General features: G+C 36.2%; 2 protein-coding genes, 1 long non-coding RNA gene and 1 other non-coding gene across 6 annotated transcripts; 2 read left to right on the forward strand and 2 right to left on the reverse strand.

Moving 5' to 3' along the window:
- The first annotated feature begins 350 nt into the window (after positions 1-350).
- LOC118743381 lies at positions 351-4,508 on the forward strand. 3 transcript variants are annotated; one of them, XR_004993456.1, is made up of 4 exons: positions 351-421; positions 3,994-4,071; positions 4,203-4,296; positions 4,364-4,508. It is a non-coding gene; the product is annotated as an uncharacterized LOC118743381 (long non-coding RNA). The 3 variants fall into 3 exon arrangements; XR_004993455.1 differs by lacking the exon at positions 351-421 and adding an exon at positions 596-682; XR_004993457.1 differs by lacking the exon at positions 351-421 and adding an exon at positions 2,962-3,449.
- LOC118743380 (RNA polymerase II-associated protein 3-like) lies at positions 4,114-7,045 on the reverse strand. Its single transcript, XM_036476011.1, has 8 exons — positions 6,740-7,045; positions 6,548-6,683; positions 6,279-6,489; positions 6,009-6,217; positions 5,504-5,946; positions 4,687-4,776; positions 4,400-4,595; positions 4,114-4,303 (listed from the first exon to the last, which is right to left on the reverse strand). Exons 1-8 carry the CDS (start codon positions 6,896-6,898, stop codon positions 4,215-4,217), a joined length of 1,533 nt encoding a protein of 510 aa, XP_036331904.1. The 5' UTR covers positions 6,899-7,045; the 3' UTR covers positions 4,114-4,214.
- Positions 7,046-9,552: 2,507 nt separating this feature from the next.
- Trnaf-gaa lies at positions 9,553-9,625 on the reverse strand. The gene has a single exon. It is a non-coding gene; the product is annotated as a tRNA-Phe (tRNA).
- Positions 9,626-23,980: 14,355 nt separating this feature from the next.
- LOC118743382 (RNA polymerase II-associated protein 3-like) lies at positions 23,981-26,901 on the forward strand. The gene is made up of 8 exons (XM_036476012.1): positions 23,981-24,291; positions 24,348-24,483; positions 24,542-24,752; positions 24,814-25,022; positions 25,085-25,509; positions 26,239-26,328; positions 26,420-26,615; positions 26,712-26,901. The coding sequence occupies exons 1-8, from the start codon at positions 24,133-24,135 to the stop codon at positions 26,798-26,800; spliced, it is 1,515 nt and encodes a 504-aa protein (XP_036331905.1). The 5' UTR covers positions 23,981-24,132; the 3' UTR covers positions 26,801-26,901.
- The last annotated feature ends 1,015 nt before the right edge of the window (positions 26,902-27,916 follow it).

Raw genomic sequence — 27,916 nt, forward strand, 5'->3', positions numbered from 1 at the left:
ACTTATACTATATGTAACTAAGCGCAAATACAGATTTATTTTTTTTTTCAGTTAAGTTAGAGTATAAAGGAATGAGAAAATCACTCGCTTCCAAAAAAAACACTACACAACAACATCACAATAAAAACATTTATACATGGATATGACCGAGACAGCAGCACAATGAAAGTGGGCGGGAGACGCGCGGCATGCGGCACTTGGCGGCGACGGATATGATGGAGCGGCGCGCTGCTGATGGAGAAAGAAATCAGAAAAATTATATAGAAATTCGAGTTTCGCGACGACTAATGTGCGCTTTAAACGCTGCGCTCTTACTGCGATTGGAATTGAACTGAGTCGTATTGTAGGCACAGCAGTTGAGTTGAGCGGTACGCGACGGCTTTGGACGGTGATTTGTGGTGTGATGTTTCACGAGAAACCGGTACGATACGAATGCGCGTTTATATATCCAAATCGGTCAGCGTGTTGTCAGCAACTGTCCGCGACGCCGATCAGCGACATGTTGAGTTGGTGGCGCGCATATTCTATGCATGTCGCTGAGCTGTTGTCTGGCTTGTTTGGAGGCCTGGAGCTAAAGCTGGCCGAATAGCCGAAGTTGACAAGTGGCAAAGTGGGCTGCGAGTGCAATGAAGCGGCAAGAGCGAGTAGGCAGGCGCTGATTGAGCGTTGTAAAGATAAACAAGTAAATACTGGTAGAGATATCATACAAGTGCACATATGGACATATGTACATTTACATCTGTATGCCCAGACTATTTAGGCTGTACTGGTGCTCGTAGCAAGCTTGAAACACCGGCTCCAATTCAGGCTCCGCTGAGCGCGACGTCAGCAAGTACGTCATGATTGACATCCACAATATGGATCTTGGAGAGTGTATTCCATTTGGAAGATCTCGCTTTTCGACAATGATCTTTTCACTTATGTTTACATATGTATTTAAATATCGGCACTTGTAAAAGTACGATGTTTTGTTTGCATTGAAATGAAGTTCATGAGAACGGCGTGGCTTTCGCAGACAGGCCTGAACGCTTACTCGTGCGACGATTGCTGCTCCATAGCAGTCTCTAGTTATCCACCCCCATTGTGGTGATGTAAAAATTAATCCTATAAACAATTTAACTGATTATCGCTTCAATGAAGTTGTTGTGTACGTAGTGGCGCATACTGTCACCAAACCAATAATTGCACATGTCTACAACTTGAGTGCACAGGCAGTAACTCGATTGACTTGATCTTCGACTGAAGTAGCATGAGAACATAATATGCAATTCCAACATCAAATTTAAACGGATTTAACAGCCGAGATTCGGCTCAAAGCGTTAGCGCCTGCTTGATGTGTCTAAAGTTATTGAAGTAATGATTCAGCTTTTTTATTTGCTTCTTATTTTACTTTGATTAACGGTATTCTAAAAATAATTTCGGATCAGGAGGACGTCCTCGGATGAACACCTCATCGATTGAGTTCAAAATCGGCGATATTAGGTGCCCTTAAAACTTTGATCCTCTCGGCGTGCATTGAAGTCATCTACGGAGGACCTGATAACAGGTTTTTAAACACACACCATTGTCATCTACGGAACGTGTCACCTTACTTATCCTTACCATCTGCTCAACTTGAAAACGGATGTAGAGTTTGAAATGTTTGCATACAGTCCCCCGACCCTTTATGTGGTTCCGGAAACTTTTGCAACCAATGCACTGATATATATGATATATATTACAGCCACGTCCGGCAAACAACCAACGTCGAAAGAACAGAGCATCATGTCTATATTTTGAAGTGAACAGGGAGAAATACCACATTGAGACTTCTTCTATCATCAGCTTTCACTAAAGAGAGTTGAATGACTTCGTACGTTGTTTTTTTTTTCAAGCCAACGTACAATCAATCGCGAGCTGGCCGCGATTGTGGTAAGCAGAGAAGTTCCCTCCCTTTCAAAAACCGCCTAAACTGTAAACAGGCAAGCCCTCATAAGTTTCTTGAGTGTATAACGATGATTAATTCGAAGAATTTTAAAATCTTTTCGAAGGCATATCGTCATTTTGAGTTTGATTCCGAGATATATTTACATAAATAGGGGTTATTTGGGACATAAGGTTTGATATACATAAGTACATATTTTTTCTTCTTGTTTGGAGCTACAACCGTTAGTCTGTTTGGACCGAGACCAAAAAACGTCGCCAATTGCCTCTCTGCTCTTCGTCGTCCACGCGAGCAGGGCCCTAGGTCTTGCATAGAATAGTTCCCAAAGCCGTTTTAACTTTGTTCGACATCGACCATGTTTCTGGCCATATAGAAGGACGAGCCTGATGAGAGATTTGTAGAGCGTAACTTTTGTTCATCGAGAAAGGGTTCTGCTTTTAAATTGCCTACGGAGTCAAAAGTAGCACCTGTTCGCAAGAGTTATCCTTCGCTTAATGTCTCCAGGCTGACATTGTTGTTGATGTTTACCCTAAGTCCTACGCAGACAAAGTCCTTCACTACTTCGAAGTTATAACTGGCAACAGTTATGTGTGTCGCAACAGGCAATTACATTTTGACACACGCGGAATAGAGACGAGCGGAGCTTCCTCTGTAGAAGAGTTAGAATGATCGTCTCGTTCGAGACGCAGCCTGAATTCGCCTGTAGGTAGCAGTGTCCTAGAAGGGATATTCCTTATCATTTGAATTAATGAAATCCAAGTACCGCAGACGATGTAACGATGAGCTGTATGAGCTTTACAATGACATGGACTTAGTGCATGTCCTCCGAAAGTATTCAACTCGGAACCTGCTGATGGTAGCAGAGGAAAATACAGGCCCCACTGCGATGGAAAACCCAAGTGGAGAGGGACTTGGTTTCTTTTGAGTTTCTTTCGACATTTCCGATTGGAGTCAGTTGGCATAGAAGAGAAACGACTTGCGGCCAAAATCGCGTCGATTAGCGGTTTACAGCGGTTGAGGCAAACAAGAAGAAGAGCCCTGCTTATATATAATTCCTAGCTTCCTTTTATGCTTTGAAGGTTCCTATTCGCCGTTGATTACTTTGATGCAGGCATATATTAATATTGATCGGACTATTGGCATATACTGTGTGTATCCAGTATACTTTCTTCCGAACCAGATACAGAGACATTTATATCTGTCGTCTTTTTGCAAGTGAAAGCAACTTTTCTACTAGGAGCGGTGAAGGGACTCCACCCTGTGAATTTCCCCAGAATAACACACCGCGGGCCGGTAGTTGGTAAATTAGTAAGAATAAGACCCGAGGTCTGGATATTGCAGTTGCATCTCAACTCCAACTTATCCACGCTCCACCCCGACATATCAAATATATGTCCGGCTTGTGAATGTTGCCCCCGCGATACCAACCACAGCTTCACCTGCCCAATTACACTCACTCAGCTAACACCCCCTAAATTCTACGTTCTAATAACATATCGAGATTGAGACGATCAAATGGTCTGTGGTGCGTAGTTGGGTAAATTTGGTAAACAAATATTATTAAATACGAAGATTGACGCTGCATATGACACTGAAGATCAAATATGATATATTTATTACCTGACTGCAGAATTTTCCGCTCTTTCTGAATTTGAGATAAAAAAGGGGGTTACCAGTTAAAAAAAAAAACATGTACACCTCCAGATGACCTCGAGATTGACCCTCACATTATTTTGCCACTCGGCATGGAAAGCTTGTGTTTTATAATAAATTTTTCATATTTTTAAAAAAGTTTGAGCTTGAGTACATTGGAGACACATTTTTAGTAAAATTTCTACACACAAATACGTTTCCGATATCGTTTGATATTTTTATGGACCGATATTAAATAAATAAAATATGAAATGTATGCATTTTGCTTGTAACCTGGTTCAATTCATACATACATATGTATGTGTTTCAATAGACATTGCAAATCATAATTATCTACTGTAATCATATATCAATTGAAAGACATATGTATTGTTAATATTATTCATGTTTATTGTTTATTTATTGTTCAAATACAGACTCCCTGAGGAAGGCAGGAAAAAGCGCTGAAACGCATAGGAGGGAAAAGGAAAACTTATTTTCGCTTTTTATTTCAAGTAAGTATCGAAAAATTTTACAGAAATATGGCCCACCAAATCAATAGTTTCATAATTGTATTTTATTTTCAATAAATTTGTTTTCAACTATGTAAATCAAAATGATTGGACACAAATGTACATGCATTAAGGAAAGAAGGCATTTAATGCAAATTGAAATTTTTTGCTATTTTTTCTGCTGCTGAGGCGCTTGCCGGGTTCTCCTTAAAAGTATTTAGAATATCGGTAAGGACTGTAAAATAAAAGAAATGATATTTGCGTTATAAACATGAATACAAAATATTATTTCCAGTGTAAAAAATTGGACCTAAAAGAAGCGCTTACTTACGTTTCTTCTCATCGGCAGACATAAGTAGCGATAAAATGGTGACTTGATTATTTTTACTGATTTCTAGGAGGGTGGCAGCGGCTGTTTCATCCTTATTTGATAAGTAAAAGTCGCGAAGAGTATGAAGAATGTCCGTAAGAGTATCAGAATCAAAACCCGCACCAAGTATTTTGCGTATTTGCGATACATTAATGCTCTGTAAATGGCAAAAAAAAAAATGAATAAAATTTTTTGTATAAATGAAAACATGTTTTTAAATTTAACCATCTCTAAATCGTATTTATTACCTTTAAGTAATAATACTTTTGGGCAGGCGCCAATTCTTTCCAGTTAGGATAAAATTGCGCTGTGGACGTTGGAGGTGGCGGCAAGGGGCGCTAGAAGAATAAAAACTTTTTTTTAATCAATGCAAACACGAATTTAACTAGTAAAAAGAGAAAAATAAAATAAAATAAATTAGCAAAAATAAAATAATATACATGAAACAATTTTAACACTCTCACATTGTCTGCAATTTCGTTTGTCTTTCAAGCCCTCCAAACAAAATTCGAAACACTGAATACAAACACACGCATGTTAATTTAGAGACGGTTTATTAAGTTTTTCAGCCGCTACAACACAAAAATCTTCACCCTTAAACAACCCAATTGGATAAAGCTACAGACTGCCTTAGTTTTCGACAAAATTTGTAAATAATGATAATAACTTTGATGACTATTACAAATAAAGTTTGTGCTTTAAAGGACATTTATGCAACTACAGATTCACACTTAATTAGACAAAATATCTAATTTAATTTTCTATAACTATATTTAGGCGTTCAGTAGCAATTGTTTAATTTTTATTAACTAAAAATAAATTTTTTGTTTGGCACGACTATATACTTTTTGGTAAGATACCCATAAACCAATTAGTACTACATACTACATATTTTTGGTAAACATTCAAATAATAATATTAATAATAAATTCTTTGTGTTAAAGACGTGTTTTTTCAAGAGTCTTTGTCTCGTTTGAACAAATTTTTGCTACTTTGTTTAATGGCATCAAAAAATCTTATAAATAAAGCAATTACCGCCCAGAGGAAAGAAAATAATGCGCTTACATTAGCATTCAGCCGGAGCACATCCGTTCCAGACGTCGTGCACGACTTGTCCGCCTCTCCGGTTGATGAGGTTGTCTGGCTTTCTTCGCGTTCTTGCTTTTCAGTAGTTTGATTAGAAAGAGGGTACACTTCGTCTAATCGCCTAGATTTTTCTCCTCCTTTCGCTTCGGGTTTTCCAGCGTTTTTACGTTCCGTTGTATTATTGGATTTCTTGACCTCAACAAATGGACCACAGTTGCTATTAAATAATTTGTCTATATCTTCATCCGAGATTTTCAAATTTGAATTCTCACAACTTTTTGTATCTTTGGGGCCCACAACATCTGCTATGGGCACACGACGAAGAGGCTTGGTTGAGCGTTTGTAAGGTGGTTTATCGATAGGCAAAATATCTATTATGTTGTCACTGGTTGCGCTGAAGTTTGGACCTTTTGCTGATTTTACTAAAACAAATAACCAATTAAATAATATAAATGAAAACAGCGATAGTCCTTTTGTTACATACAACTTTTTCGTAATCTTTCATTGATGCGTTCCAAACTTTTATTTGCTTCACTATTCTTGGGTTCGATCATTAGAACAGTGGTACAATCTTTAAGTGCATCCATATTGTTGCCTAGACACTCATTGGCTTGCATGCGTCGATAGTAGGCTTTAACGCATAAGCTATCGATTTCAATGGCCCGGTCACAATCTTCAATGCAATCATTATATCTGACGGAAGAAAATGTCTAAATTATAGCGGCTATGGTCGCTTTTTACATAGAGAACTAACCTCTCTAATTTTAGATAGCAAAGCGCACGATTACTATAAAACACCGCGTCCTCTGGGAATATATCAATCGCGGTAGAGTACTCATAAATGGCCTTCTCATATTCGCCAAGCTTAACCAACGTATTTCCTTTGTTTTTCACTTCATTAGCTTGTTTGCGCTTTTCTTCGTTGTGGTCCAGGGGATTCTCTTTTTTCTCTGTGGGAGTAGAAGCTGAAATTGTGCGAGATGAGATATGATGACAGTTTCAAAACTTTTGTAATTATTTTACCACCGCTGGAGCTCGTCGGATAAATTTCTGCGTCCTTAACAACAGTAGCTAATTTAGATGGTTGCTGCTGCGGTTTATTCGTTTGAGTTTGCTGCTTTTCCGAAAGGATGTGACTACGTACAGGCACATTTTCCCGCTGGGGTATGAATGACATTATTTAGCTATATTTTAACTAGAATATTAGAGATCTACCTCTTCTTTTTCCGTGAATACAGGACGTCGTGTGAGCTCTTTTTCCTTGGCCTTCATTTCCTGCTCCCAGCTATAGAGATCATTAAGCGTGTTACGCACCTCCTCTGCATTATGACGCACTTGCAATTGAATTTCATGAGTTTTTTTAACTGCATCCATAGTAGTTTTATGAATTGTTAATATATTTGGTAGTTTTTAAGCGGGTTCTTTCTTTTTTTGACTGAAATCGTGCTAGAAATAAATGAATTTGCTTTGTTTTCTTGCTGGTTCAATAAAAATGAACTGTCATGTCATGTTGATGCTGCTTCTTTCTGCTGCTACAGAGAACGTCAATTTATACTTTACGTTCTCTGTCTATACTTTACGTTCTATGATTACATCGATAGATGGCGCAACAACAAATTTTTTGCATTGTGGAGTTCGTGCTAGAATATCACACATAGATGTCGCGTACACTGTTTTCAGCGAAGTTGTGTGGACAATTCAACTACCGGAAACAGTACCGTTACTAAAATTTAGGGTCGGATATGCAGTGTTTTAATGGTGCAGTCAGAGCAGAGAACGTTTATAAATGCGCCTTCTCATTTATAAACGTTCCCTGACAAAATTGATTTCTTGGCGTTCATTGTGCTTTAAATGTAAAATATCTCAAAATATAGCTTTACTTCTTTTCATAATAGCAAGTGATTAAAAAATACGCTGCAAAACTTAAATAAGAATTGTTTTCTCTGAAGTGTCCAGTTTAATGGACAAATCCATTGAAAGGGCCAAACCGCCAAACACATTTTAAATAGGGCGCGAAACCAGCATTTAACACTTCCACGTGCAACGTCTCACATAATCGTGTTACTTACAAACATACATACATACATGCATACATGCATACTTATGTACATATGTATGTATGTATGGACATAATTAGGTAGTTGCATACTCCTTTACATTGCACAAGGAGTTGGCGTGCGCGCCCAATTAGAAAATTAATTTACTACTGCAACTGCTGAAAAGTGAAATTAATTATTTGCGGATATCTGAGTATTTACATACACATGTACGTACATATGTCTACAACAATGAAAATAGTATTTGCTTCAATACAATTATTGACAGGTTAATAGATATGTATGTTGGGAAACATGTTGTTCGCTAATATAACGGGTGATTTTTTAAGAGCTTGATAACTTTTTTTTAAAAAAAAAACGCATAAAATTTGCAAAATCTCATCGGTTCTTTATTTGAAACGTTAGATTGGTCCATGACATTTACTTTTTGAAGATAATTTCATTTAAATGTTGACCGCGGCTGTGTCTTAGGTGGTCCATTCGGAAAGTCCAATTTTGGGCAACTTTTTCGAGCATTTCGGCCGGAATAGCCCGAATTTCTTCGGAAATGTTGTCTTCCAAAGCTGGAATAGTTGCTGGCTTATTTCTGTAGACTTTAGACTTGACGTAGCCCCACAAAAAATAGTCTAAAGGCGTCAAATCGCATGATCTTGGTGGCCAACTTACCGGTCCATTTCTTGAGATGAATTGTTCTCCGAAGTTTTCCCTCAAAATGGCCATAGAATCGCGAGCTGTGTGGCATGTAGCGCCATCTTGTTGAAACCACATGTCAACCAAGTTCAGTTCTTCCATTTTTGGCAACAAAAAGTTTGTTAGCATCGAACGATAGCGATCGCCATTCACCGTAACGTTGCGTCCAACAGCATCTTTGAAAAAATACGGTCCAATGATTCCACCAGCGTACAAACCACACCAAACAGTGCATTTTTCGGGATGCATGGGCAGTTCTTGAACGGCTTCTGGTTGCTCTTCACTCCAAATGCGGCAATTTTGCTTATTTACGAAGCCATTCAACCAGAAATGAGCCTCATCGCTGAACAAAATTTGTCGATAAAAAAGCGGATTTTCTGCCAACTTTTCACACATTCAACACATTTCGAACCGAACACTGATTTTGGTAATAAAATTCAATGATTTGCAAGCGTTGCTCGTTAGTAAGTCTATTCATGATGAAATGTCAAAGCATACTGAGCATCTTTCTCTTTGACACCATGTCTGAAATCCCACGTGATCTGTCAAATACTAATGCATGAAAATCCTAACCTCAAAAAAATCACCCGTTATCACTAATTTGGCTATCTATTGCCAAATCTTAAAAATACATAAAAACATTCTTATATTTTTGTATTAATTAATATTGTTTATGTATGTATGTGCGCGTGTACTCACGTTTTAGCGTTTAAAGTCGAATACTTTTCACCCATGTACCGTAAAAGTGCTAATCACCGCAGGCGAAAATACGTCATCGCAAGAAACCAAATGCTTTTTTGGCCACATTCAGTAGCTGCGAGTAGTTGCAGTCCGTCCGTCCGTCAACAGGATGCACCTTGTTCAAGCACATTTTCTATATACATACATACATATTTACGTACCTTTTATGGAAACCGGGAAAAATTTTGGAGAACCAGACACTTTTGAATATTTATGAAATATGTGTATATGTGTATGAAAATACATAAATTAATGTACATATGCAAAACAAATATTTAAAATGGAAACGAAACAACCCTTTGAGAAACTTTGCGACTAAAAAACTACAACAACCGGACCGTTATGAAATATGTAGAGCCACTCATGATATTAATTCATGTTTGCCAAAGTTATAAATAACAAAAAAAAAATTTAACTTTATTTTATACACATACATATGTAGCACATATTGTGTGCATAAATATGTGCAAAGAATGAAAAAATAAAATAAAACTAAAGAAAATAATAATAATTAAAAAAAAATAATGTAAAATAAATTTTTGCCGAAACCCGGGATTGAACCGGGGACCTTTAGATCTTCAGTCTAACGCTCTCCCAACTGAGCTATTTCGGCGGATGTTATCACCACCGCCAGTCGCACAGCGGATAACACGTACAGTAGGTATTCGCTACACCAACACTCACTACAAGTTTAGGTATGCATGCAGCAGCTTACATACATACCAACGAGTATCTAACATCGTCGAACTTATAAAATATTTTCAACATATATACACATATATATATATCTATATGTTTACTTATAAGTTCATCCTTATACAGTTATGGTCAGGTGAATACTAAATAGATTCTCCTTATCATTTCTAAATATAGAACAAACAAAGTATGTATATGGCTTCTATGTATGTATGTTTGTACACATGTCTGTCCATTTGTATTTGTACATATCTATGTATATATTAATACGCTAACATAAATTTTGTCTCCGTTTTTTTTTTGGCGATTCTACCGAACCGATTTAAGATTTAAAAACCAAGAACACCATTTTAAAGGTATTTTTCTGTAGATGGGGAGAGTTTTTATGGCTGCAACATTGGTTGAAAATTACGGCCAAAATCGTCGTTTATAGATTTCCGTATTTGTGTATACCCTGCAGAAAAAAATTATCAATTCATTAAAATAACCAACTTCTAGTTAGCTTTTTTGCGGGAGTTCGATAAATAACTAACTTTTGATTAGCTATGACAAAAATAACTTTAAGTTAATTGTGAACACGAGCAGGAGTCATGCAAACGTTATCGGGAGTTTGTTTTCTTTACAAGTTTCTATTATTTTTTTCTGAAATTCGCAGATTCTTTTTCGTATTCAGATAGAGTGAATTCACAAACAGTGAAGGCAAAATTAAAGCTAAAGACGAAAATGAAAACAATGAGAAATACATAAGATTTAGAGTTACTGAAAGGGTAAGAAAGTGTTAAAGTTACTGAAAGGTTAAGTTTTTTCGATAGGAATAAATATTATTCTATCATAAAAAATTTTAGTTATCGATGGTTATCAAGTTACCGAAATTTATCGAATCACCGTAGTTTATAGTTATCGAAATTTGTCGAGTTATCCATGTTTATGAAGTAATCTCAACGTATCAAATTATTCAAATTGATCCGTGTTAATTGAGATGCCGAAATTTATAGATACAGAAAATTAGTTTTCGAAGTTTATCGAAATTTGTCAAGTTAATGAAATTTATTAAGTTATGGAAATTTATCTAATGCACCGAGTCCTTTGAACTTATCGAATTATCGATATTTAGTGATTTACTGAAACTTGTGGATTTATCGAATCGAAGTTTTTGCAACTTTCAAAATAAGCTATCAAAATTAACCGAGTTATCGAAATTGATAGAGGTATCCACGGTTTATCGAGTTATCATTTAATATCGACATCTATATACATTTTTCAGTTATCGAAATTTATCGATCCCTCTAAACGTATAGTTATCGAAACGACATCCTTAGTTAGAAAACGTGTCTAAGGGTCTTAAAAAACTAGAAAAATTGTCGAATTTTGACAGTAAAGGCTAGTTTTCATCCTATTTTGATCGAAAAAAATTTTGAATACACATAGGAATTTTGTCGCAACTTTCTCATTAATTTCATGCCGTTTATTTTTTGCCCTCCCACTGTCCATTTCGTGTTTCTTTTGTTAAGTTTTCGGACTGTTGAGAGCCATTTTGAGAGAATAATTTGTGACTCACTAGCCAGAGATCGCCTAAACTTCTTTCGGGTGAGTTTGTGAAAATTTGACAATTGACGTAAGAAGAATGAAAAACGTGCGTCTTCCAAATAACGAATATTCGGATATTTTACTGTTTTCCTTTGAGTGAAAAGTTTAAAATGTATCGTGCAAACAATTATTTGAATAGGAACGTTTCAGCTCATTGCAGCGGAGGTTTTCAATTTTTCACTTTCATGATTTGAAGTTTAGTTTCGGACATGAGAATGGCTTTTGGCCATTTAAAAAGAGTGTTTCGTATCTATAACATATATGTATCCCCACAAACAACTCTTTTGTTAGTGTAAATTGCACCCAGCATCCTGCCATTAGCTTTTTTTCTTACTGGCAAATAGTTAGATACTAGTAAAAATTTATCCAACAAAAGTCCAGTAAAGCTTCCAAGTTCATCAGTCATTTTCTTCCTTACCCACTTTGAAATTTTCGCCGTAAATTCCAGTCAAATCTTTACTACACTAAGAAAAAAAGTAACATGATTTTGTCGACCAGCTCGTTTCGGTTTTTGCATGTTAGCGATTAAAATTTTAAACAGAAAAAGTATTTTTTAAACAAACTTAAAAAAATTTGTTTGAGCGATTGAAAAAAAAATTATTCAAACTGAACATTTGAAACCCCATTTACATTTTCTACTGTAGCTGAGTGTGCAGCTATTATTCGTTTAATCCCAAGAGGTCTTAGGTTCAATTACCGTCTAACGTAACTTGTAGTTTTTGATTTTTATTTGGTTTTTCTTAATTACATATGAAAAAGCATCTGTGAAGTGCGGAACAAAGAAAACGACCCAAATTGTATGCGTTTTAGTTTGAAAGAAATACAATATGGTTTATTCTTCTCTCAGTGCAGATTTTACTGGTAAGTTCGATTACGCAGTGCTTAAATATAAGGTGACCAACCGTCCTCCTTTAGGAAGGACAGGCCTCCTTTTTTAAGCCTTGCCCTCCCTTATAAAGTGTGCTTCTAAATGTCCTACTTTCTAAAGTGTCCTCCTTTTTGACATTTTTCTTTTGATATTTGTATTTGAAGTTATAGTTATAGTAGAAATAGTCATAATCAGTCAGATTTTACTGGAAATCGATCCCGTACTCGGTTTTCTGACTATTGAGAGGACAAAAAAGAGAGTAAATACGGTTCTCTCTCTGTCAGAAGTTACCAGTTTTAGTCCGAGAATTTTTCGCTGGTAAATTCTGGTAAATGTGTCAAACGATCAGCTGTAGTGTGTTTGGCAACCAAATTGTAAACAAAAGAAATGTGTACTCTGCTAATTCATGTTGAAAAGTATTTAATTACTTGTTTGAGTGGATTCTAATGAATTTGAAAGTATTTTTGGTTATTTACATGTGTGAGCTGATTGTGTTTACATACAAAATAAGCAAAAATTTACACCCAAAATTTTGAGGTTATGTTGAAGTTGACAGAAGTTACCATTTTTTACTAGAAAGCGATCCCGTACTTTTCAATGTTACTCTCTCGCTCTGAGTGAGTTTTTATTTTTTGACAGTTTTACTAGTCCGAGTCCGAGGAATACGGGATTGCACCTTATATGATTTATCGTGTGTACGTACTATGCACCAGAACCAGTGTTGCCACTAAAATATTTTTTCCCCTACCACAATTGGTACAAAATAGCTCTCAGCCTACCAAAATGTGACTTTCATTGAAAATGTGATTTTAATATTTCAACATATATGTATATGCACTTAAGTAGGTGCAACATTTTATTACAGAAAAATCAAATAAAATTTACTTTTTCATAATTTGTCTTCTTGCGCAGCTCTTTTTGGGTAAAATGAAGAAAAACCTCGAACTCTAAGTAAAGCTTTGAAAATTAAATGTTTTTACCTTTTGCTACACGAATTAAAATGGTGGAAAGTGAGTTTGTTTGCTGGTTACGCTTCCACGCTTTAACTGCTCAACCGATCATGAAATTTTGCACACTGAACAATTAAAACATTGGATAGCTGTCATCTCGACTTGACAAAGGGGCGTGGCACGTACCATACAAAAGTATTTGTGGCTCCACCACACTGGAACTCGGTATGGAGATGTATGTATAAAATCAATTCCATACCCATGGAGAGAGCTGCCACCTGTTTAAAAAATCTAATTCAATTTGAATTAAGAGAGTTATTTATGTGGAATTTGTATTACAATGTGGGTTTCAGACGAATGAGGCTTAAAAAGGTTGAAGTTTGAAAATTAATTATTCCCAAACTAAATATATGAAAAATTAAAATATGGATGTCATACGAAAGATTGCTAAGAAGCCCTTGTTTTGAACATTTAGAGCCGGTTGCTCAAAGCCTGGTTGACACTAATCCCCGGTTAAACATCGTTATCGACGTTACCGACACCGTGTTATATGCATGGAGTCGAAAACGTCGATAACGATGTTAACCGATGATTAGTGTCAACCAGGCTTTGAGCAACCGGCTCTTAGAATATTATTGAGGTGTTTTACAAGGGTTGCCACTTGTTTAAAATTAAATTAATTAATTTGAAAGAATTATTTAAAGTATGGGTATCAATCGACATGGTTTAGAAAAGCCTTTTCTTCTAAACTGTACAAGGAGGGTTGCCACCTATTTTTTTTTAAATCAAAATTTATTTGAATTACGGGTGTCAGAAACAAGTTAATAAGGTTGCAGTTCGAAAATAACTTGAAGTGGGTTGCTCCCTGCTAGAAAAGTCGAATTTAATTTTATTATACTTAAAAAAGTTTTAAATATTCTTTTTTTTTTGCTGAGGTTTAGAATTTTTAATTTTATTGAAATAAATTACCCAATTTAGCACGCAGAAATTTCATATAAACTTATGCATATGGGGCTTCAAGGTTGCTGATAAAGAATAAAGTGTCAAAATAACAAAATGCAAAATGGCAGATCCGACATGGCCCACAGTAAAGTAACAAATAATGCAAACAAATATTTTAATTCACAGATTTTTGGTGGAATTCTGGTGAAACTTTGTTAATTTTTTTAATTTTTTTACTTATATGATTTTTTTATAAAATTAAAAAAAAATTTTTTTATAAAAAAAATAATTAAAATTAAATAACACAAAATAAACAGTCAAAACTTGTCAATATGTTGGTGTCATATAGTTATGACAAACACTGTATGTAGTAAAAAGTATATATCAGAATGGCTTGTTATTGTTTTACTAACACTGGGGAACCACTCTAATGCTAATAGTGAAAGATTTGAATTTTTTGTAATAAGATCGCCCTTAATGTGGTGGCACATATTTTGACTCCTTCCCCCTCCAAGCCTATAGCATTGTGCCAATGCCATAATGACGTGGTTTATGCTTTCGTAATGACTTCTTTAAAAGTTAAAACTTGGAAAAATTGCATACATTTAAAGTAACCGAAAATTATCACCTTCACACCAGCGCAAAATCATCACAGCCAAATAAGGAGTGTAGGCCAATAAAACTTTTAAAATGCTCATCAGACAAAATGGTCGCTTAGGTGTGGCGCACCGTGCACGGATGTTTGCAAATACATACATATTTATGTACATAAGTGAATGGAAAACCACTAGGAAAGGGGCAAATGGGGGGTTTCAAGCAAACAAGAATGAGAAGTAGAAATCCTACCTTACTGGTATTTATTCAGTTTTTTTTGCTTTTTTTGTTGATCTTGCTGATCTTTATACATATTTATAGAAGTGTTTTTTTTTATGCAGAAAACCTGTAGATACATACATACATATATATGTTTGCATATTTACTTGTTTTTTTTTTTTGTTGTCTTCAGTATGTGTAAACATGCTTTGTGTGCTTTGTGGGCCAGTAACGCCTTTACCTCTGTCAGACATTTGAAGAATTTTTCATCTTTAATGACAGCAATCAATTGTAAATTGTAGAGCAGCGTGCGTTGCATCGCCACACAGCGCCACATTGTTGCGGACGCAATGGAGATACATAAGCGTCATCGGAAAGCAGGCGCGCACGCTTAGCTATAAAAATGCATGCATGGAAAAACGAGCTCCACGAATAGGAGCTCCCCGCAAGTGATTAGCCCACAACTTTAAAGGGATTGCTGATTTTATATTTCGCTCACAATTCATGTGTGTCCATATGTAAGTACCTGCATATGTATGTATGTACGTGTGGATGTAATCAAGTTCGAACTCGTAAGTAGGTGCGCATGCGCAAAGTTCAAATATTGCAATTTCCATGCAAAAAGTCAAGCGGAAACTCAAGGTTTTTTCCGTTTCACATTTTGATTTACGCTGGACTTTGTTGATTTGTCGATTAGTTTGCAATTTAAGTAGTATTTCTTTGCTTGAACATATTGAATAAATAAATTCTTCACCCATTTCTTGGTGTGCTGCAGAATAAATAAATTTTGTATGCTCGTGTTGCACGATTCTCTTGTATGCGTTGATTTGTTGATTGCGTTGTCCCAAAAACTTTTTGATATGGATTTCCGGAGAATTGGCATAAGCGTGTTGTTGCTATATACATATGTATGTGATCAGTGGGCTAGTTAAGTTTATAAATGTGTTTGCGGATGTATGTATATATCTTTTTCATTCTCTATAGCATGAGTTAACACTCGATCTATTATTGAATGTTGTAGACAAATTTGAAGTTGAGTGGCAGATAAAAATACATACACACATACATATGTACATATATCGCGAAAAGCAGAAGAATGATATATGTAGGATTCAGGCCTAAATATACTGTACCACCCATATACGCGACTAATATATGCAACACGCAAATATACATACATATGTATGTAAATATAAACAGCGACTATTGCTGCCGTTCCCCGATCAATGGCAAGGACAGACAAAATCCGAAGAAGATGAGACCTCATCAATATGAAAAACAAACGCAGCGCGGCTCTGAAACTAGTCGTGAACTAGACCGCCGGCCCTGCCACAAACACAACTCGCGGGCCGCTCGGAAACACATCCTTTCCTTACCGGTAAGCGTCGTGGCCGTGCGGAAACTCCTCCTTTCCACTGATCACGCCGCGCATCTGGCATAACGGGCACCATACCGCCAGACCCGATTGCAAGATCAAGGGGAGAGTTTGGCAATCTCTGTTCAACAAGCACTCCTTCCGGGTTTTAGTATAATCGGGCGATTAAGTAGTCGCAAGAACAGCGCCTAGTTATACTGCGGTCCGTGAATTTCATCGCACTGACAGCAATGGTAAACAGCGAGTCTGGAGGCTGATTCGATCTTGTTAGCGCACTGCACTGACGCGGACTTGGCACTTCACCTCAGGCTAGAGTACAGTCGCAACAAGGGAAAGAAACACTGCTCCCACGTGTTACATTTGCCGATACCCTCTTCATAGCTTAATCCAACAGTTGTAGCGCCATTTCAATTTAAGTATGCTGCTAGTCTGCACCGATCCGCTTGACTCTGGCCGCCGCTCAGTGGTCGGAGAAGCTATGGTTTACGCGAAAAATTAGAAGTGCTGCTATGATTATAATAAAACTGCGGGATACCCCTTTGTTTGCTAAAGAGCCTTTAAACACATTAATTTCAAGTACATAGATGTAAAAGAATTCTTTAGCCACACTTTGCAAAAGATCTGAAAATGCAGTACATACCGACGGGTGAGAGGAATATCGACCTATATCTCCAGCCGGTTTGGAAACGCCGTATCTCAGAAAATTTTTCAAGAAGACCCAATTCATAAACGCCCTACCTCGGCGGGGTTTGAAACGAATTGTGAGGTAGGGCCAAATTCTAAATAAGGGCGTTCTTGGGCCATTTTCCCATGGCCATTGGGCCAGTGGGTGTTTTCGAACCGTTTGCCGAGCTAGGCCGATCTTCCACTTTTCCAATTTTTGACCTTCGCGGTTGGTTTTTCCGACAGGGTTCGGCTCGAATTCGAATAAACAATTCCACCACTGAAGATGGCACAACGCTGGAAATTCGTTCCAAAATACATTTTCCATTAAAGCTTTGTACATCATTTTCGAGGCCTGTAAATCCTCTTTTCAGAACATATTTGATTTTTAAAGTGTTTTTTTTTATTTAAAAAATGTAGTCGATCCTACCTGCAACCTACGCTAGGTTTTGTTTCGTGTGTATTTCAAGCTCTTTTCGAAATTTTCTTGGAGGATCAATCTATTCTTATTTTATTTCCTTAAACGTAAAAAATAAAATATAATATCTATCGACTTATGAAGAATGCATTCCAATGCATAAGGTAGTCATGGCGATCAATATTCTCGATAGCATTGATTTGAATTGAATTTTAATGGACAAAACCACTACCTGGATTCCTAACTCCTTTGGATGTCTAACCGGCTACCCTTCGTCTTCCCACGTAGTAATTTTTTTTTTAACTTGATATTCTTTACTAAATATAAACGACAAATAAAAAATCAAATTTTGGCTTTTAGAAACCATATAATTTAAATCAAATTAGACTTTTACTGCATTGTTCTTCAAGTCCGCGATAATATGGCAAATTAAGAGGAGACACGCAATCCTGCATTAACATACATTTATACATACATACATATACGTGCTACATTAGACTGCATCACGCCCCATACAAAAGAAAATCGGTACTGTTTTTCCATTGCGATTATAAAATCTGTTATATTTTAAGACTTCTACCAAAATATTTCGGAAAAATATTAAGATTTATTTGAGCTGGACCGATTTGAAAATACCTCCAAAAAATGGAGTTTTTTATGAATAAAAATGGTTTCTTAAAGTTTTTTTTGGAAAAAATCCCCTCAGATGACAAAACAGATTAAGCTTAAAAAATCTGCATAAAAATATTTAAAAATCCTTTTAACGCTATAGTAACAAATCTTAATATTTTTCCGAAATATTTTGGTGGACGTCTTTAAATATAATAAATTTTGTAATCCCTGCGGAAAAACATCAACTTTTTTTGGTGATGCAGTCTAATGTATGTACATATGTATATGTATCGATATAAGATTCACAAAACAAAAAAAAAATTTCATGAAAAAAAAAGTACAATAGCAACATGAACACGCACGCAATTTTCTAACAAAAACTTTCTCACACATTGTGGGTCAAGTTCAGTTACGCAGCTCAGGAATAACAACAAAGCTAACAAATTCAAAATGAACAACATTGCAAAATAACAAAAAATTATAATAATACAAGAGTGTAAGAGGAAAGAAAAGTGATGCGTAATTACATAGTCGCTTAAATGTACCAGACACTGAACAAATCGCAGCGAACGCATCCCCATCGAATACCAAGAGCGAGCGGGAGCAACAAGGAACACAAAAAATAAAAAAACGCTCGTGGACAGAAAAACGTGAATTGTGTGGCACAGCAAATGTGGCAGATTGGAAGGAAGAAAAGATGGTTGCGGGTTTTTTTTGCGGATTCGTTTCAAAACTTAACATGGAGCACATAATTAGGGGTAATTTTGATGGACATGCACCTACAGGATGTCAGGCATCAACGGAATCTCATTTTCGGCAGTGTTTGAAAATTTTCATTTAAAACTATATCCTTCATGGATGCACCAAACGGTTAGAATCATTTTCTGTTGAGCGCTACTGTACATATACATATGTACATACGTGTATGTTTAGAAGGCTCTACTTCGGATTCTGTAAAGGATGTTCCACAATCGATACAACAAACTTCGTTAAGAACATAAGTAAATAGAAGCGAAGCCAATAGAAGGAAAACGGTGGAAGGGCGGCAACATCGAGTATTGCCTAATTGTTTACACTGGATGTAAAACGTGAATTCAACACAGCGAATTGGCAAACTTCAGCGCTACGAAAATACAACGGCCCAGCGTATTTTAAATGGCTGATCGCCAACGACTCCCAAATAGGATTCTGCTGGGCGAAAACCAAACTGGTCTGGTAGAACGCACAGTTATAGGGATTGGTACTGAGACAACTCTTTTGGAAGCGACGATAATAGTGTTCGCAGAAGACATTGTGGTGGAAGTTCTTGCCAAACATTTATCTGAGTTGGAACGATGTGTGGCAGTAACAGTTGCTACCATCATCGATTGGCCAACCTCAATGTGCCTCGAGCTGGCTGAGAAGAAGGCAGAGCTTCTACTAATAGGCAAGCGGAAAATCATAAAGCAAACAGAAGCACAAGCTAGCTAGCTTACAGCTTATGCTCAACACAAGATGGCCAAGGCGTATGGTAAGGAAGCTACTGGCTGGTTTTCTGAAGTCCGTTATTCTCTACGGCTCAGAGGTTTGGGCAACTGCATCTGACACGACATTATATATTAAGGAAACCCGCGATCAGTGTACAGACTTTGCGCTGGTCATCTCATAACTGGATTCGATTGAACCCTTGGTCAATGAAACGATGACTGCGAGCCGTGGTGATTCCCATACAAAGTCCTGGAACGCGTAGACAAGACGTCGCACAATATAACAGTGAAAATACCGACGGGATCACGCGAATCGTGGTCGATGAACGCACAGACTTATACCAAACATAGAAAACTGATTGACAAGAAAATATGACGAAGCAGACTTTAAAATATCACTCAACAACTAAGTGCGCATGCCTCCTTTCTTTAGAGCGTACTACTTCCGCTACAAATTAGATGATGCCGAACATTGTGAAACCTGCGGCCAAAATAGTGCGGAAGATGTAGAACATATTCTATTTTCATACCCGAACTCTGAGGAGAAATGAGTTATCTCCTTAACTCTTTATTTGAAGTAAATCCGACACCAGATAACCTGATTCCGCATAAAACAAAGTCGCCAGAGAAATATGGCAGTCATTCGGCACAGTCGCGGCAAACAGCATGGCAAAGCCGTTTTGACAATAATGGTGCTTGAAGAAACCAATATGTTGACTAACTGAGGGTAGTTCCAAGTAGTTACGACTTGAGACTGACTGCATCAGAACAGAAATCGTACAATCGAGCTTAGGCTCAACTTGCTTCCAACGAAATACTTTACAGTGGCACCGGGGGCATACGGTTCAGCGGAGATAAAGGGAGTTTTAGTTCGGATTAAAGTGGCACACAATGGGGTGCAGGCTTTGGATGCTTTCTTTTTTTTATAAAAGGAAGAAATAAATACAAATGTATGTATGATGTAAATATGCATGTGTGTCCAAAATAGTGCGGCGCATAAGTATGTCGTATTTTTGTGTGTTTTTATACCCGAGCGCACTTGTGCACAAGGGTATTATAACTTTGTTCACATAACGGTTGTTTGTAACAGGCAAAACGAATCGAGATAGATATAGACAAATGTATACATAAATGATCAGAATGAAAAGAGAAATCGATTAAGCGGTGACTGTCTGTCCGTCCGTCCGTCCGTCCGTCCGTCCGTCCGTCCGTCCGTCTGTCCGTCTGTGCACACGATAACTCGAGTAAAAATTGAGATATCGTAACGAAACTTGGTACGTGGACTTCTTTTGGGCATAGGACGGATGGTATTGAAAATGGGCGAAATCGGACAATAACCACGCCTACCTCCCATATAACGGTAATTTTCAGAAATACGAAAAGTGCGATATTTTATTAACTACTGAAGATAATTCACTCAAAATTGATATTTACAATGAGTTTTAGACGAAAAATAAGATATTAAAAAATTTTGGCAAATGGGCGTAGCCACGCCTACTTATGGTTACATGTGTATATCTTGGTAACCGCTGCACCAATTTCTTCCAAACTTGGCACAGTTCTTGGTCCTGCTACAACATACCAAATGGCCGAAAATTTTTAAAATCGGACAATAACCACGCCCACATCCCATATAACGGTAATTTAGAAAAATACGAAATCCTCGATAAATCAGTAAATATTAAAGCTAATTTATTCAAAATTGATGGTTGCAACAATTTTTTACCAAGAAATACGCTTATGATACAATTTTGGAAAATGGGCGTGGCACCGCCCACTTATGATCACATATATGTATCTCGCTAACCGTTCTAGCAATTTGAACCAAACTCGGTATGGTTATTGTGCTTGCCACATAAAAGCAAAGCGTTGAAAATTATTCAAATCGGACTAAAATTACGACCGCTTTTCATATAACGGTATATTTCAGAAATGCTTGAAACTGCAATATTTCGAAATTTAAGGACGCTAATTTACTTAAAATTTATACACCCCGGCTTATCGTGTAGCGGTAGCTTTCGGAAAGGTGGAAAACATATATTTAATAATTGCGCCGGGTATTTAATGTTCGGCTCCGCCCGAACTTAGACTTTCTTACTTGTTAAATCTAAAATACGTGTAAATCGTTGATCAAAATTTTTTGTTCATTTTTAGTTTTTAGTTATGCGATCATAATTACGATCACCTTGAGTGATATTCGCTACTTTTATATTATATTTATATATAATATATTTATATAGATATGTACATACATACGTTTTAAACAAACACACAAACTGTGAATAATTATATTAATGCTTCCACTTCTTCTAAGCCACTTTAATACATGTATATACATACATACGTATGTATGTGGAAAAAGCTCCATAACAGCTGTGAGTAAAACCATCAGCAGCCACACTCAACGAGCTAAAATGTGCAACATCAGCGGTGCATAAAATTCCCATTACGGAACGATTTAGAATTTCCAGAATGTTATGAAGTTATTTTGTGTGAAAAATATGAACTTCGACTAATAACTGCAATTTCGCATCTTCGTGTCGCGAACGGGTCCAAGTGCTACTCCAAGTTATCCACATCATAACAAATGGGGCTACCTACAAATTTACATATAAACATGAATGCAGCGATTGTCAGCTAAATAGAAATGCATGTGTAATTTGATATTGCATTTTCATACATTTAACAATAACTGGGGGTCTATTCCCGTTCTGAGCTGTCGTGATGTGAAGTGAAAACTTAAAAATTCACAGCGAAAAAAATGCGGTGTGAAAGTGATTTTTTTTCGACTATGCGCGTATAGCACAGAAGAAGTCTGTCTGCAGGTAAATTCTAAGCAAATTTGCCGAAGAAACTATGGGTCTAAAATCAATTTTGAGTTTGCCAAGTTGCGAAAATAAGCATATTGGTGTAAAGATGTGCTTAAATTTGGTATAAAAACAGGCTATAAGGGATTTTTTGGTAAAAGGAATCAATTTCTGCACTTATCTTCTTCTTAAAACTTTCACCAGACGTGAAACATTTTCAAATTTCCTTCGGTTTCTTCGGCAAGTTGGCTTAGAATTACACGTAGACTCATTCGTATGCTACGCGCGCGTAGTCGAAGAAATCAGAGAAAAAAGTGGACCGGCCCTAATGTATATATTTATAATATTTTCAGATATACACCGCGTGTCAAAATTATAAGCACGCCACTAATTGACAAATTTTAACAAACTATGTATTTTTTATATTCAATTTTAGATATTTTTTTTTTAGAAATATAGAAAAATTAACAATGTTTCGTAAAAAGTTCATGATAAAGTTCACATTCGAAGTAGCTAGGACTTAACATAAGATTTTTGTCTTTTTTTTGCTGACGGTATTATGCATTTTCTTCCGTACAAAGAATGTTCGGTGTTATATTCTAAAACAAATACAAACAAATGTTTAGTTATTTGAGTATCGAGGAATTGAAACTGAATTCTTAGTTGCTCAAAATTTTAATTTATTAAACTGAAAATAATGATACATATATGTATATTAGCGAACAACATGTTTCCCAACATACATAATTAGGGGATTCACAAGACGTGTTAACCGTCGTAAAATCTTAAGCTTAACACTTGTTTATGTAAAATAGCGGTTAAAATGGTTGGGGGGTTGGCTAATTATATATTCTTTATCAGTTTAAAAGAATTTCGGTTTAGTTAGAAATCCCCTAAAACCATTATAATTAAAAAAGATGTTAACCTTAAGATTTTACGTCGGTTAACACGTCTTGTGAATACCCTAATAATCTATTAACCTGTCAATAATTGTATTGAAGCAAATACTATTTTCATTGCTGTAGACATTAGTGCATGTGTATGTAAATACTCAGATATCCGCAAATAATTAATTTCACTTTTCAGCAGTTGCAGTAGTAAATTAATTTTCTAATTGGGCGCGCACGCCAACTCCTTGTGCAATGTAAAGGAGTATGCAACTACCTAATTATGTCCATACATACATACATACATAAGTATGCATGTATGCATGTATGTATGTATGTTTGTAAGTAACACGATTATGTGAGACGTTGCACGTGGAAGTGTTAAATGCTGGTTTCGCGCCCTATTTAAAATGTGTTTGGAGGTTTGGCCCTTTCAATGGATTTGTCCATTAAACTGGACACTTCAGAGAAAACAATTTTTATTTAAGTTTTGCAGCGTATTTTTTAATCACTTGCTATTATGAAAAGAAGTAAAGCTATATTTTGAGATATTTTACATTTAAAGCACAATGAACGCCAAGAAATCAATTTTGTCAGGGAACGTTTATAAATGAGAAGGCGCATTTATAAACGTTCTCTGCTCTGACTGCACCATTAAAACACTGCATATCCGACCCTAAATTTTAGTAACGGTACTGTTTCCGGTAGTTGAATTGTCCACACAACTTCGCTGAAAACAGTGTACGCGACATCTATGTGTGATATTCTAGCACGAACTCCACAATGCAAAAAATTTGTTGTTGCGCCATCTATCGATGTAATCATAGAACGTAAAGTATAGACAGAGAACGTAAAGTATAAATTGACGTTCTCTGTAGCAGCAGAAAGAAGCAGCATCAACATGACATGACAGTTCATTTTTATTGAACCAGCAAGAAAACAAAGCAAATTCATTTATTTCTAGCACGATTTCAGTCAAAAAAAGAAAGAACCCGCTTAAAAACTACCAAATATATTAACAATTCATAAAACTACTATGGATGCAGTTAAAAAATCTCATGAAATTCAATTGCAAGTGCGTCATAATGCGGAAGAGGTGCGTAACACGCTTAATGATCTCTATAGCTGGGAGCAGGAAATGAAGGCCAAGGAAAAAGAGCTCACACGACGTCCTGTATTCACGGAAAAAGAAGAGGTAGATCTCTAATATTCTAGTTAAAATATAGCTAAATAATGTCATTCATACCCCAGCGGGAAAATGTGCCAGTACGTAGTCACATCCTTTCGGAAAAGCAGCAAACTCAAACGAATAAACCGCAGCAGCAACCATCTAAATTAGCTTCTGTTGTTAAGGACGCAGAAATTTATCCGACGAGCTCCAGCGGTGGTAAAATAATTACAAAAGTTTTGAAACTGTCATCATATCGCATCTCGCACAATTTCAGCTTCTACTCCCACAGAGAAAAAAGAGAATCCCCTGGACCACAACGAAGAAAAGCGCAAACAAGCTAATGAAGTGAAAAACAAAGGAAATACGTTGGTTAAGCTTGGCGAATATGAGAAGGCCATTTATGAGTACTCTACCGCGATTGATATATTCCCAGAGGACGCGGTGTTTTATAGTAATCGTGCGCTTTGCTATCTAAAATTAGAGAGGTTAGTTCTCTATGTAAAAAGCGACCATAGCCGCTATAATTTAGACATTTTCTTCCGTCAGATATAATGATTGCATTGAAGATTGTGACCGGGCCATTGAAATCGATAGCTTATGCGTTAAAGCCTACTATCGACGCATGCAAGCCAATGAGTGTCTAGGCAACAATATGGATGCACTTAAAGATTGTACCACTGTTCTAATGATCGAACCCAAGAATGGTGAAGCAAATAAAAGTTTGGAACGCATCAATGAAAGATTACGAAAAAGTTGTATGTAACAAAAGGAGTACCGCTGTTTTCATCTCTATTATTTAATTGGTTATTTGTTTTAGTAAAATCAGCAAAAGGTCCAAACTTCAGCGCAACCAGTGACAACATAATAGATATTTTGCCTATCGATAAACCACCTTACAAACGCTCAACCAAGCCTCTTCGTCGTGTGCCCATAGCAGATGTTGTGGGCCCCAAAGATACTAAAAGTTGGGAGAATTCAAATTTGAAAATCTCGGATGAAGATATAGACAAATTATTTAATAGCAACTGTGGTCCATTTGTTGAGGTCAAGAAATCCAATAATACAACGGAACGTAAAAACGCTGAAAAACCCGAAGCGACAGGAGGAGAAAAATCTAGGCGATTAGACGAAGTGTACCCTCTTTCTAATCAAACTACTGAAAAGCAGACAACCTCATCAACCGGAGAGGCGGACAAGTCGTGCACGACGTCTGGAACGGATGTGCTCCGGCTGAATGCTAATGTAAGCGCATTATTTTCTTTCCTCTGGGCGGTAATTGCTTTATTTATAAGATTTTTTGATGCCATTAAACAAAGTAGCAAAAATTTGTTCAAACGAGACAAAGACTCTTGAAAAAACACGTCTTTAACACAAAGAATTTATTATTAATATTATTATTTGAATGTTTACCAAAAATATGTAGTATGTAGCACTAATTGGTTTATGGGTATCTTACCAAAAAGTATATAGTCGTGCCAAACAAAAAATTTATTTTTAGTTAATAATAAAAATTAAACAATTGCTACTGAACGCCTAAATATAGTTATAGAAAATTAATTAGATTTTTTGTCTAATTAAGTGTGAATCTGTAGTTGTATAAATGTCCTTTAAAGCACAAACTTTATTTGTAATAGTCATCAAAGTTATTATCATTATTAACAAATTTTGTCGAAAACTAAGGCAGTCTGTAGCTTTATCCAATTGGGTTGTTTAAGGGTGAAGATTTTTGTGTTGTAGCGGCTGAAAAACTTAATAAACCGTCTCTAAATTAACATGCGTGTGTTTGTATTCAGTGTTTCGAATTTTGTTTGGAGGGCTTGAAAGACAAACGAAATTGCAGACAATGTGAGAGTGTTAAAATTGTTTCATGTATATTATTTTATTTTTGCTAATTTATTTTATTTTATTTTTCTCTTTTTACTAGTTAAATTCGTGTTTGCATTGATTAAAAAAAAGTTTTTATTCTTCTAGCGCCCCTTGCCGCCACCTCCAACGTCCACAGCGCAATTTTATCCTAACTGGAAAGAATTGGCGCCTGCCCAAAAGTATTATTACTTAAAGGTAATAAATACGATTTAGAGATGGTTAAATTTAAAAACATGTTTTCATTTATACAAAAAATTTTATTCATTTTTTTTTTTGCCATTTACAGAGCATTAATGTATCGCAAATACGCAAAATACTTGGTGCGGGTTTTGATTCTGATACTCTTACGGACATTCTTCATACTCTTCGCGACTTTTACTTATCAAATAAGGATGAAACAGCCGCTGCCACCCTCCTAGAAATCAGTAAAAATAATCAAGTCACCATTTTATCGCTACTTATGTCTGCCGATGAGAAGAAACGTAAGTAAGCGCTTCTTTTAGGTCCAATTTTTTACACTGGAAATAATATTTTGTATTCATGTTTATAACGCAAATATCATTTCTTTTATTTTACAGTCCTTACCGATATTCTAAATACTTTTAAGGAGAACCAGGCAAGCGCTTCAGCAGCAGAAAAAATAGCAAAAAATTTCAATTTGCATTAAATGCCTTCTTTCCTTAATGCATGTACATTTGTGTCCAATCATTTTGATTTACATAGGTGAAAACAAATTTATTGAAAATAAAATACAATTATAAAACTATTGATTTGGGCCATATTTCTGTAAAATTTTTCGATACTTACTTGAAATAAAAAGCGAAAATAAGTTTTCCTTTTCCCTCCTAGGCGTTTCAGCGCTTTTTCCCGCCTTCTTCAGGGAGTCTGTATTTGAACAATAAATAAACAATAAACATGAATAATATTAACATACATACAAACATATGTCTTTCTATAGATATATGATTTCAGTAGATAATTATGATTTGCAATGTCTATTGAAACACATACATATGTATGTATGAACCGAACCAGGTTGTAGCACTGCTGCTACAACAACAACAACAACAAAGAAAAATGCATACATTTCATATTTTATTTATTTAATATCGGTCCATAAAAATATCAAACGATATCGGAAACGTATTTGTGTGTAGAAATTTTACTAAAAATGTGTCTCCAATATACCGAAGCATTAGTACACACAGATACGTAGAATTTACCACTCCTAAAATGTTACAAAACATTAGAAGGAGCAACTGAACCTAAGGGGACAGTCCGAACGCCAAGCGCACTTCTTGGACCGATTTCTTCGGTGCGATCGGAGATAATTCGAAAGCATCTCGCCTCGGAAATCAACTAAGAGGCAAAAAATAGCGAGCACATGTCAAACTACAATATAAATATATATATATGGTGTATTCTTTCTGAACGTTATCCCACACTGCCCATTTTTCTTGTAACTTAAAACTTTTTTAAAAATATGAAAAATTCATTATAAAACACAAGCTTTCCATGCCGAGTGGCAAAATAACGTGGCGGTCTATTTCAAGGTCATCTGAAGGTGTACATGTTTTTTTTTTTTTTTAACTGGTAACCCCCTTTTTTATATCAAATTCAGAAAGAGCGGAAAGTTCTACGGTCAGATAACATATCATATTTGATCTTCAGTGTCATATGAAGCGTCAATCTTCCTATTTAATAATATTTTTTTACCAAATTTACCCAACTACCCACCACAGACCATTTGATCGTCTCAATCTCGATATGTTATCAGAACGTA

Source organism: Rhagoletis pomonella, unplaced genomic scaffold (genome assembly GCF_013731165.1).
Source record: "Rhagoletis pomonella isolate Grant_MI unplaced genomic scaffold, Rhpom_1.0 Rhpom_scaffold_00007, whole genome shotgun sequence".
Lineage (NCBI taxonomy): Eukaryota > Metazoa > Arthropoda > Insecta > Diptera > Tephritidae > Rhagoletis > Rhagoletis pomonella.

Coding starts and splice junctions, on each gene's coding strand:
- LOC118743382 (XM_036476012.1), top strand. CDS start 24,133: ATGGATGCAGTTAAAAAATCTCATGAAATTCAATTGCAAGTGCGTCAT. Junction 25,023..25,084: donor TGAAAGATTACGAAAAAGTT/GTATGTAACAAA, acceptor TATTTGTTTTAG/TAAAATCAGCAAAAGGTCCA. Junction 26,329..26,419: donor AAAAGTATTATTACTTAAAG/GTAATAAATACG, acceptor TGCCATTTACAG/AGCATTAATGTATCGCAAAT.
- LOC118743380 (XM_036476011.1), bottom strand. CDS start 6,898: ATGGATGCAGTTAAAAAAACTCATGAAATTCAATTGCAAGTGCGTCAT. Junction 6,684..6,739: donor TATTCACGGAAAAAGAAGAG/GTAGATCTCTAA, acceptor TTCATACCCCAG/CGGGAAAATGTGCCTGTACG. Junction 5,947..6,008: donor TGAAAGATTACGAAAAAGTT/GTATGTAACAAA, acceptor TATTTGTTTTAG/TAAAATCAGCAAAAGGTCCA.